General features: G+C 38.2%; 1 protein-coding gene across 1 annotated transcript; it reads right to left on the bottom strand.

Annotated features, from left to right (window-relative positions):
- Nucleotides 1-351: 351 nt before the first annotated feature.
- On the bottom strand, nucleotides 352-11468 carry dazl (deleted in azoospermia-like). Its single transcript, XM_068333708.1, has 9 exons — nucleotides 11454-11468; nucleotides 7145-7261; nucleotides 5191-5282; nucleotides 4747-4798; nucleotides 4599-4665; nucleotides 4365-4501; nucleotides 3271-3348; nucleotides 3102-3152; nucleotides 352-468 (listed from the first exon to the last, which is right to left on the bottom strand). Exons 1-9 carry the CDS (start codon nucleotides 11466-11468, stop codon nucleotides 352-354), a joined length of 726 nt encoding a protein of 241 aa, XP_068189809.1.
- Between the last annotated feature and the right edge of the window lie 219 nt (nucleotides 11469-11687).

Below are 11687 nucleotides of genomic sequence, written 5' to 3'. Positions count from 1 at the left end.
TTTTTGCGCGCATCCCCATCTCTCCCCCCCCCCCCCCATGTCCTCTCTCACTCGCTGCGCGGAGGCTGGACGCCGACAAGCACTCTGAATGAACCCAATGTTGACTTGGAATTACTGAACTACCCTGGATGGTGATTTAAATGTCCAGAAAAGTGATAGCATTCACCAAAAGTAAGGAATCAAAAGTCTTACAGAATTAATTTAGTGTCACTGAAATGACTCCTTTATTCTATAATATCAATTTAAGGTGTTTGATTAAAAATTTGACGCTACCAATGGTATTAAAATTGAATGCTACAGGAGCTACTTCTGAAAATTCATATTTCATAAAGACCTATCCAGACTTATTCATTATTTAGAAACGTCTGACTGGGTGGAGGGGGTGGGGGTGGGGGGGTAGTTGGGTGGGGCTGCTGGGTGGTCACAGGCTGGACAGGACACCCCAGAGAGCCAAGTCACACCACCAGACTGTGACAAAAACAAAAAGCTGTGACCAAGGGATGATGGGCTTGTTGCCAGGGAAAACCTGGAATCCAACCCCGAGTGAAAAGCAGCAGCCACTCACCAGCTGATGGAGAGCATGAGGTGCGAAAGCATCCACCAAACCTGCTCATGGACCATATACAGAATGCTTGAAAATACATACACCCCCCCCCCCACACACACACACAAGAAAACATAAACCGGCATTTGGTGAAAATGAAGAAAATTAGAACTTAACAAGTTTTATTCCTTCAAACACGAACATCCCAACACTGTAAACATGAACAACTGAACAGTGAGATGTGGAACCAAACACAACAGTTTCATCAGTTCAATCTGGCGTCTGCACACAAGATGCTGATGTTAAGAATTATAAAGAAAAACTAAAACTAAATATGTGATCTATACCAGATGCCAAACGTGCTTCTCCAATCACAATTGAACTTTTTTTTTTAAAGTGTATACATTTAAAGTGTATACATTAATTAAGTGCACTTACTGAGGTGAATGTATTAAAATTTTTGTCAATGTCAGTAAAATGCTTTGTGCAAGATCACCTTTGATTATTTTAAAACCCAAAATGCTAAAAGTCACAACCAGGTTAAAGTGAACCATGTACAAGTGAACTTAAGACAAAAAAGAAGATATCTCTCCAAGACATGCTTAATTTTTTACAGTGAGCTAAAACAGCTTTCACCTAGTTTTTCTTCCAAATGTATTTTGATTGATCATAGCTTAAGGTGAATATCAGTCGAAGACGATGGTCTACAACACACAGGCAGTTATAGAAAAAGGAAAGACTTGATAAAAAAGTGATAGTAAATAAGGTGATAAGTGATATCTGTTAACCAGCTCAAATGAGACTAAAAGAGAAGAGAGCACAAAGTAAATATGTTTTTGAAATGAATAGATGGACCGTGTGCCTCTATGCTAAAGCAGAAAAGATAATTACATTAATTAGAATCAATTATAAGGAGGAGCTTCAGAATTGGAGTCAAAGCATCACAACCACACTGGGATGGGGGTGAGGGCGGGGGTCGGGGGCTTACAAAAAAGAAAGGCCTTGCAGAAGCTAAAAGCACAACAAAGAATTAACTATTCCAAAAAATAAATAAAAAAAATACAAAAAGTGACGTTAAGAGTTTCTCTCTTTGGCAAAATGAACAAAAGAAAACGAGACTGTGAGCCCATGTATCAGTCAGTACATTCAAGGTGCAGGACTGCTGGTCAAAAGCTGTCCGACCACACAGCGATGACCCCCCCACCAGCTGTGGCCAGAGTGACTGTGATCAAACCAAGACACTTGAAGTGGAGAAAGGTCCTGTAGTCTGGTGTTAAAACGGGTCTCATAAGACGAGGGTTGGGGAAAGGGACTTTGGAAAAGCGTTAGTTGTTGGGTTGGTTCCAAACATCAATGACGTCCGGAATTCTTCCTGCTAGGATGTTACAGCAACTCTTTGACTCACTGCATCTGAAACAGCAGAGGAACAACATCTGAAGTCGGAAATTATTACCAAACAGGACTAGTCGTTTAAAAGCTAAGATATTACCCAGATTCCAGACGTTCATTGCGTGTTTGTGTAAAAGAATGAATAAACGAGACAGACATAATTATTGGACTAATGCACGGCTGCAGAACATTGTAGCTGAAGTAGGAGAAAATTGATTGTGTAACAGCTAAACTCAGTTCCATAAGTCATTCACACTGATTAACCTGTGATAAAAGCAGGAAAATGTTTCAAAAACTTATAAAGACACAAAACCTCTCCTGTGTCTGTGCTTGGAACGGCGACAATTATTTGTGTACGCACAGGCAGTCCATTCCTCAGATGTCCAGTGGTAGAATAACGCCATCTAGTGGCCAAAGCGAACATTGCACTTTGTGGACTGCTAAATGACTGAACAAGCTAAAACAACAGCTAACATTTATTCATTTATTATCGGTTCCTCAAAACAACTCACATCAACATGTAAGCACTGTTATTCTAAAGTGTCACCAGAACAAAATCAATTTTTCAAAATGTCAAAATGATCACTGGATTTTGGTATACTTGTATAAACAAGCTTTATGACAGTGGGATCATCAAATTATTTTTAAATGACATTTGCATAAAATGGTGTGGTTATGTCACTTTAAATTTTGTGTTTCTTGTATTTGACCGTTCCAAGGAGATGTACAGTAACTGTATGAGTAGACATACAATAAATCCTTCAGGTGTGTTAAATGAGAAACAAGAAGAACTGCAAAGAAAAAAGCAACAGCTTTCATTAGTTTACCTGAAACTAACAAATTTATACAATGACAAATCTCTGTCTGTCTGCACTCACAGACTGAACGTCTGCTCCATGTGATGGAAGGACACATTTCAAATATCAGGCATCAATCATCATATGGGGAGAAAATAAAGATGTTTTTATTCAGTGCCAAAAAAGACATTCTAATAATTTTTTTTCAATATCAGTGTTTCTTTTTTTAAAAATTAGTTTTTCTTTCATGTCTACATTAATGATGCCATCCCACTAGACTTCTAAGGTTCTAAAATTTACAAGTGATCTGTGTTTCTTTGAGACTGAAAGACCACGACATCAGATCGGATTCCAAGTAAATGAAGAGTCACCTGATTAACTGGTTGTGTCCTCTGGCCGTCCATCCACTGAGGTGAGGGGTACTCCGTCTGGGAAAAAAGTAGTAGTAACACAAACAACAACTGACAAATCCACAGAGGACAGTGTGTGTGTGTGTGTGTGTGTGTGTGTGTGTGTGTGTGTGTGTGTGTGTGTGTGTACCTGGTACGTATATGCATTTTGTGAGTAGTTCATTGGCATCTGACTGATGATCCCTCCATAGTTTGAATAGGTGTACATCTGCAAACAGTTAAAACCACAGTGTGAAAAGTTGTGTTTTAATGGCAATCAGAGCAGAAACTAAATCAAATTAAGTCCAACATAGTGAATATTGTAAGAAATGTCTTCAACAGGGATGGAAAGAGGAAAATGTTTTTTCAACTGAACTGTATGATGAACCCGCCCTGAAGCTCAGAGCTTTCCAGTAATTTATAACAGATTTTGAGTGAAATTATTGATAGAAAAACAAAATACAGCAATCTCTCGCGTATTTGTGCTTCAAGATGCCTGGCTACACCTAATTTCTAGTAGGTAGTCACGTGATATCGTACGCGCATGCTATTGGATGACAGCATTTGAAAGTGGGCTGCGTTCCGAGCCTGACGGTACGCAGCCCACTTCGTGCTTCAAGACGCCCGGCTTCACCTCATCGCGGAATTTCGCCATTTGCGGGTGGTCCTGGAACGCATCAACACACGTAACGACGGATCACTGTACTTATTATTGATGACTCCTTTGTAGCAAGTTCTGCCAACTTCTACACCACGCCGTGAATTTGTGAGGTGAAATGCTACGAGCTTTTACATCGGTCTAAGTCGTTTCATATTCATCCAATTGCCAATCCATTAAGAAACGCTCTAATCTTGTTTGATTTTCCTGTTCGCGGAAAATACTTTGTAAAACCGAGTTGGCGCGAGATCATTTTTGATAATAATAATGAAAATACAATACCTATCCCCCCCCTTAAAGTTTCTCAGCAGATTTAGACAATTCACAGAATTGATCAATTTGAATTAAAATAGGTGGAAAGTAGCTAATCAGCAGAGAAAAATTCCATCAGTGCATTAATCATATCACAACCATCTGGTTTTGTCTTTCATGGAAAATTGTAAAAATGTTTCTTATACCTCAGTTTTAGGCTGTTGTAATAAGCTGACTCCCCTGTCAGAGAAAATAAGGTTCCTTTCCATTTCATGGAGGGCATAGAAATCAATAGGATTGATTGATGTGTGTGTTTTGCTTTGTTTCTGTGTTACCTGATTGTAGGGGCTGTTTTGATTGAACATAGGGGCAGACTGGAGTACACCTCCAACAGGCGAGCAGCAAGTACAGTAGTAGTACTGGACAGGACCCGGCCAAGGAGCTGGGTTGGCCAGACGGGGAAAGGACGACCCTAGATTGTGTTGAAATTTACAGTAACTGGCAAAATCCATTTGCACTGAAAACCCAACAGCAAATGAAATACTTCTGGATCGTATAAAAATACATACTGCAGCCCCTTTCCTTCATGATGGCAGGGCCGAGCTTGAGTCTGCGACCATTTAAACTGACTGGTTGCTATGGCAAAATATGCAAAAAGACAAGATGTTGGGAAAAGACAAAGAATTGAACTGCAATTCTACAAAAATCCACACTCACCTCAATGATTGTCTGAATATTGACGTCTTCTTTGAAGTACACAAATCCGTATCTAGGAACACACACGCACACACACGGTTAAAACGCACTGATTAAATGCCATTATCAAGCATGAAATGTCAAAAAATTAAAAAGCTCAAATTAAAGCACTGATTTGAATATTTATTAACAGACTCAATCTCTCCTGGTTTATGCCCACATGCTTTCAAATACTGTAGGTTAACTGACAGATGGAGAGAACAAAAATAAGACATCCATCTTCTTGATTTGACATCTACTGTCAAATTTGGAGTGATTTATTCAGCTAAATCGGATGTTTTGGGGGGTCAGAGGAAGCTGAATAACCCAGACAGAATCCACGCAGACATGGGGAGAACGCACAAACTCCGCAAAGAAAGACAATTAAAAATACTTATACTGTAAAAATGAGTGAGTGAAACTCACCCTTTGCAGATCCCTCCACGGTATGTGATAATTTTTACTTCCCTAATAGTCCCATATCTGGCAAAGTAGTCACGCATTTCGTTTTCATCCACCTGAAAATTGAAATTAATTTATGAATGGATATTAGCCGACAGACTTAGCATCTCCACTCCAACATGAGTTGTATGTTCAAGTAGATCTAAACGTAGTCTTTCAACATTTTCACCATCAGGGACCTGACAAATATGATGAATTTAGCTTTTTGGATGTTACACAAAATGCTCTCTACAAATACAGATTTAACTTCATTGCCACGGTTCCTTAGAATTAAAAATGCTTTTATAACAAGTGCACTCAAGAGGAAGTATTGTTTGCAAACAGAGCGATGTGCTACACCCTGAGATTACTGGATGAACAAGGTTTGGTTCTAAAATAAAAAAGGCAATTTTTCAATGTCCCTAAGCGTTAAAGTTAAGTTTTATCCTTAAATCTCCACCTGTCTTAAACATAACAGCAGTCTACTGTTTTTTCTGAGCCAGGCTCCCAGATGAAGGAATATAGTATGTATACAGACTTCCCAAGCCTTGTGTTAACATCAACAGAGCAGCAAAAACAAAGAAATGCATAAGCCTGAAAAATACCTGAAAAAGGTAATAAAGGTTGATTAACAAGTACACTATTTGTATTTATTACTAATAAATCCAACCACTTTTGATTTTATGAAAACTAAACAAATTTCTATGTATGGGTCATTCTACTGAATTTGTGCAAAGTTCAGAGTTGGAGACACGGGTTAGTTTAAAACTTTATTCAAAACCTAGTTAGTTTAGAACCTAGTTTGTTCAAAACCTGGTGAGTTAGTTAGTTCAAAACCTAGTTAGTTTAAAAATGTAGTTAATTCAAAACTAGTTTGTTTAAAAACCTCATTAGTTTAAAAACTTGGTTAGTTTAACACCTAGTTTGTTCAAAACCTAGTGAGTTTAATACCTAGTTAGTTCAAAACCTAGTTAACAATATTTAACATAAACAGTGTAAACATGAACATAAACAATCAACATAAATAATAATTTAATAATAACATAAATACGTATTATTACTATGTTTGAGTATAATGTCACAATAATGGTGAGACATGCTGTCACTATCTAATTACTGTATTGAGTTTAGATAGATCACAACATAATCTTCGTAAGTACAGATGCTCCTCTACTTACGTTCATTCGTTTTACGTTTTTACTGTAAAATAATTTTGTAAAAAAAATTTTTGCGAGTGAATTTTTGAGTTTAGCGCGCTCTCCATAGTACGAGACGTTCAAACGGTCTTACGTTTGACACTGCGTCCATTGTTCACATGGCGCACAAGACAGCGTGAATGTGCCTTGTCTCTTCCCAGTTCATCGCGTTACCCTTGTGTTAAGACGTTGTATTTATTTGAAATTAATGTTATCATTTTACAGTGTTATGTTTATAATTAATGAATTTGGGGTTTTTATAAGATACGGTAATAGAAGTTATGGATGTACATACAGTATGGTCACACATTACTGGAACGTACAGTTAACAACTTACGTTCCTTTTCATTGATCACCATCTCTGACTGGATTTAGGTTCTATCATGCCATTTAAGGCAACTGATGTTTGACATCCAGCTTACTTTGTATTACAACTAGGTAGGAATTTTATTTTTATCAGTTATACATGCCAACATTCACTGTCATGCAAAAAGCAGTAAATAACACATTTGCACATTTGAAGCGTTTGTGTGCATTTTCACCCATGACTCAGCAATTTTGATCTGTGCATTTGAATGAAGATCCAATTGCAATCCTGAATTCACTAATTTTCCCATATGATCAATCCTTATTCAGATTACCTAAAATGATCAATTACATGTTTGATATTAAAATATTACAAAATATAAATAATATACTTAATCCAGTTGATATAAATATGATCAATATATTTTTGATTTTACCTTCATGTCAATGCCACCAACAAAGACGGCGTTGGGGGTCAGTTTACCCTCGGGGAGAACAAAGCCATTGGACAGCTTCAATGACAGAACGTTGTTAATCCTGGGCTTGTTGTGATCCTTCAAGTAAAACAATTGGGATTACAGTATTGAGCAAATCTAACAATTCGACTTTAAAATTATCTTACAATAATTGCAAAATGCTCCCTGTAGTGTTTTTTTTTTCCTTTTTCACAAGACCAACACTCAATTGAATAGACAATGGTCAGGTGCAGTCATCCACAATATTAAGCTATCTAATGCTAACCATGTGGCATCTGATAAACAACCCAAAAAGTTGAGCGATGTAAAGCAAACACTGCAACACCTACCCCTAATGCAAACTTCATTATTGATAAGTGTGATTAGATTCGCTGACGTCATATTTATCTGCTTAAAATAGCTGAGGTTAGCAATGAGGTCATAGCTGAGGTTAGCAATGAGGTCATAGCTGAGGTTAGCAATGAGGTCATAGCTGAGGTTAGCAATGGCGCGCCAACATCACCTGGAATAATGACTAAAACGTGGAGTGAACGTATTTCAAATTACTGGAATTTGAACAGTTAAACATCTACACAGATTAAAAAAACGTGAACGGCGAGTCAAGACATCATAAAGTTGATCGACAAAATAGCTAATATTAAAATCACGGCGTTACGTGTCTAAGAGCGCCTTTTTTGGGCGAAGCTCGCCAATTAGCTAGCTACCTGCACTAGCAACCTGTAGCGATAGCCTAGTTAGAGGACTGATTAAAAGGTCAAATACTGTTAATTACAAACGACGTTTTTGGATATTATTTTAACAAAAAATTACGGATACCTACCATTTCTAAAATAATTAAAACTATCAAGTTGGTCAAGAACACTCGGAGTTAACTGTTAGTCGTGTTCCTCCTGCTGGACGACGGACACCTCGCAACGCGCTAAAACACGCCCAGCCCTATGATGCGTTCACGTCCAATCAAATCATTGGATTTTCAAAGGCATTCTTCAAAGTTTCTTTTATGGATTAACGTTTTGCTGACCTCTAGGACGCAAAAAAAGGTCCAAAGAACTTCATAGAAAGTTATGCAAGGTACTTTGTTGTCTAAAAGTCTTCAGTTTTTATGAAAAATGTTAATCAGACCTTGAACCAACCACACAACTCTAATGAGTCTTTTGAGATATTTTGTTTAATTCATTCTTCAACACTAAATCACCTTGCAGTGAAAGCCACTTGTTCCACTTCCTCTCTTCTTTTAATGCAGTGCAAATAAGAAATGTTCCTGCTGATGGTTATATATATATATTAAGTTTCATTAAAAGTGATTTTAACCCTTGTGTTTTCCTCAATATTTTGTTCAACTTTTGTTTTTGTTTTATTTTTCAAGTTGTAGCACAGCCAAAAGGGGTACGGTGGATACGGCTTCCATTCATTTGGGCACAATAGTCCGGAAATTACCGTAATTGTAAACACTCCCTCTGAGCACCTTCATAGCCCTAAATGTCACTTTGACATCCTTTGAAATCACATATTTAATCTCCCTGCCATTACAGTACAAAATCTTGCATTCTGAAATGTTGAAATAGTGATACTTGTCAATGTTATTGTATTTTCCATTGTAACCTAATTGTAACACGCATTAACCTGTGTGTGCGTGTGTGTGTGTGTGTGTGCGTGCGTGCGTGCGTGCGTGCGTGTGTGTGTGTGTGTGTGTGTGTGTGTGTGAGAGAGAGAGAGAGATAAAAACAACTATCTTTATTTTTCACAAATATGCAGCTTGACTGAGGGGGTCATTTGTAACCTGAAAATGAGAGAGAGCAAAAAATGCATCTTTTCATTCATTCCCCCCCCTTCTTGAATATGTGAGACATGTGGACACAGCACTCCCCACTCCTGTTCATTCCTGGGAATAACATCTGTGTTCATGAGCAGCACCTACCCTTCAGATAATAATGGTGGCCCTCCAAGACGTCATCCTGGGCATGGTTAATGGGCTCAAGGGTGTGACAATTATTTGTTCCAATTGATGGGTCAGATGCTGATTCATTATGTCCTTTCCATATGGCCATGTCTGGGATATATCTCTGGCAAGGTGTCCAGGAGGCATCCTGACCAAAATGCATGAACCATCTCAGCTGCCTCTGCTCAATGCGGACGAGCAGCAGCTCTACCTTGAGCCTCTCCCAGATGTCTGAGCCCCTCACTAAGGCTGAATCCAGCCACCCAGTGGAGAAAACGCATTTTGCAAGCTTGCACTCCAAAGGTTTCAAAGCACAAGAAAATAAAAATTGTTCTGAATATTAGATCTATTTCTGTCAAAGCTATTTTGATCAATTACATAATATTAGATTGTCGTATAATTTTATTCTGTTTAACGGAAACCTGGCTATGTCAGGATGAGTATGTGTCCCTAAAGGAAGCTACTCTTCCTAGTCACCTAAATTATCAGATCCCTCGGGACTCAGGCCGAGGAGGAGGAGTTGCAGCTATTTATAAATTATGTCTACAACTGAATCCTAAATTTAAGCTGAATTTTAACTTAATTTTAACTGTAACCACAACACCGCCAGATCACACTTATTTTCCTTTGCCTCTCTGAGGAGCTGAGTGAACAGGCCAGTGTGCTCTTAGCACCCTGGTACACCATTGTCTTAGCTATAATACTGAAGAAAATCCTTGTCAATGTCATCTCAAACTGCCTATTCAAAGGGACCATTTGTCCTCTACTTGTCAACATTTGTCCATTGCTGTTTTTCTTCAACCTTGAATTTATCCAGCTGGGGACCTCATCTTCCCCCCTGTTGGCTTCCACTGGGGTATACAGTAGTTCCTGCCTTTGTTCTGTAGTTTGTCTGGATCCTCCTTCACAGGAGGTGCGGTTTCTTCACTGGTTTCTCCAAACTGATAGTTGTAATGACACATTTTCAGATGCATAGCTGTTTACATAATCAGAGATGAACCTTATATTATAAATGATTGCCTTGTTTATTGTTGTAGTTGTCAGCTCACACTCAGCACACACTCAGCAGTGTGTTTGAAAGAGTAACACTAGATGGCAGCATAGTCAATCTGGTCTACTGAAATGTTTTAGTGGAATCCACAGTGACCAGTGTCTTTGCTCCAGGAAGAGTCTGGAGGTTTTAAATTTAGTGGTATAAGTGGCAGCCAGATATCTCGATGATTAGTAGGAGATGAAATACAACTCGCTCCATCACTTTTCTGTAAAGTGTTTTTCTGGATTTTGTTGTTGCTGTTGATGAGTTGGCTTCTGTCAGTATTAAAACCTACTATTAGATAGATAGATAGATAGATACTTTATTAATCCCGGAGGAAATTGCATTGGAGTACAAGTTATGGAAAAAGTGGTCTTAAGGTTTACTGATGCCAATATTACCAAAATATCTTGACATTTTCACGTGACAGTTACACCAAATCATCAGCAAGAGAAAGAGTGGTTTGTGAGTGTGACAACACACCACCCATCTGTTTAAGACAGCCAAATACCTGTCTCATAACCATTAATAGAGGTCCAGCCGGGTATATGATAATGATTTTCTGTCCCAAGAAGCAGACTGATGACTTAATTATAAAATGCTGAGAATCAGTGCAAGACAAATGTGATTCCCTACATTCAAGGCAACATGGTTGCACAGATCATCAGTCTTTTCATTAATGGATGCCATTCAGCCATGCTTTTGGTGAAGGGAATCCTTAGAGTTTAGTCCCATTCTTTAAAAAAGCATGATTCTAATGCGTCTATTAGATGCATTAGGCCAAACATCCTCTAGAAAGAGGTTCTTGAAGAACAAGATAGTCATTTTTCTTTAGCTTAAAGCTGACCCATGACTACCAAGAAGAATAAAATACAGAAATGTCCTCCAAGACTTCCCAAGACTGTGACACCCCTACTCAGTAATTCATTTCATAAATTTGACTTTAGTTTTAGGGGCAAGGGTGCATCGATGCAGAGCTCTCGTCGAGGTCATTGGATTATTTTACTGTTAACTTGAAAAAGAAATACAGTAGCAGCACTTCCTTCCTACAGTGACAAACTGTATATAAGTAGCTGCTGTCTTTTAAGAAGGAAATTAAATAAAAAAATTAATCGCACATTGCATTGCTTTTGTGTCAGTATATATTGCCTTGACCTTGATTTGTGAATACATTAATAAAATTGTCAACAAGAAAAATAATTTCAGTCATTTAGAGAATGTTCCATTTGTCTGTAAATCACAGCAGCTCCGGAAATGTTGACACCACGTCTGGATTCACCTTTCTGTCGGGTATTTACCCTTGACAACGGCATCTTGGCATCTACCCATGAGCAATGAATTCCACAGATGTGACCCTGAGTACTTGAGCAAAAGCCATCACCTTGGTTTCAATCAAATTTTAGAGAGACATTTCATGATTCATTTCAGTGGGTGATTAGGGGTGGCTTCTAAAGTGCCATGACTTCAATTCAAGCAAAATTCTAAACTGCACAGATGTCCTGGGAATAATTAATTTCACCAAAACATAAGGA

The sequence above is a fragment of the Antennarius striatus genome, chromosome 14, assembly GCF_040054535.1.
Source record: "Antennarius striatus isolate MH-2024 chromosome 14, ASM4005453v1, whole genome shotgun sequence".
Taxonomy (NCBI): domain Eukaryota; kingdom Metazoa; phylum Chordata; class Actinopteri; order Lophiiformes; family Antennariidae; genus Antennarius; species Antennarius striatus.
The sequence above is the reverse complement of the archived record's forward strand: the minus strand, read 5'-3'. Positions and strand labels throughout refer to the sequence as shown.

Bases quoted from the DNA above. Each gene is read 5' to 3' on its own strand.
- dazl (XM_068333708.1), bottom strand. The intron at 4,799-5,190 runs GTGAGTTTCACT...GTGTGTTCCTAG, and splicing joins CGTGGAGGGATCTGCAAAGG to ATACGGATTTGTGTACTTCA. The intron at 4,502-4,598 runs GTATGTATTTTT...AACACAATCTAG, and splicing joins CATGAAGGAAAGGGGCTGCA to GGTCGTCCTTTCCCCGTCTG.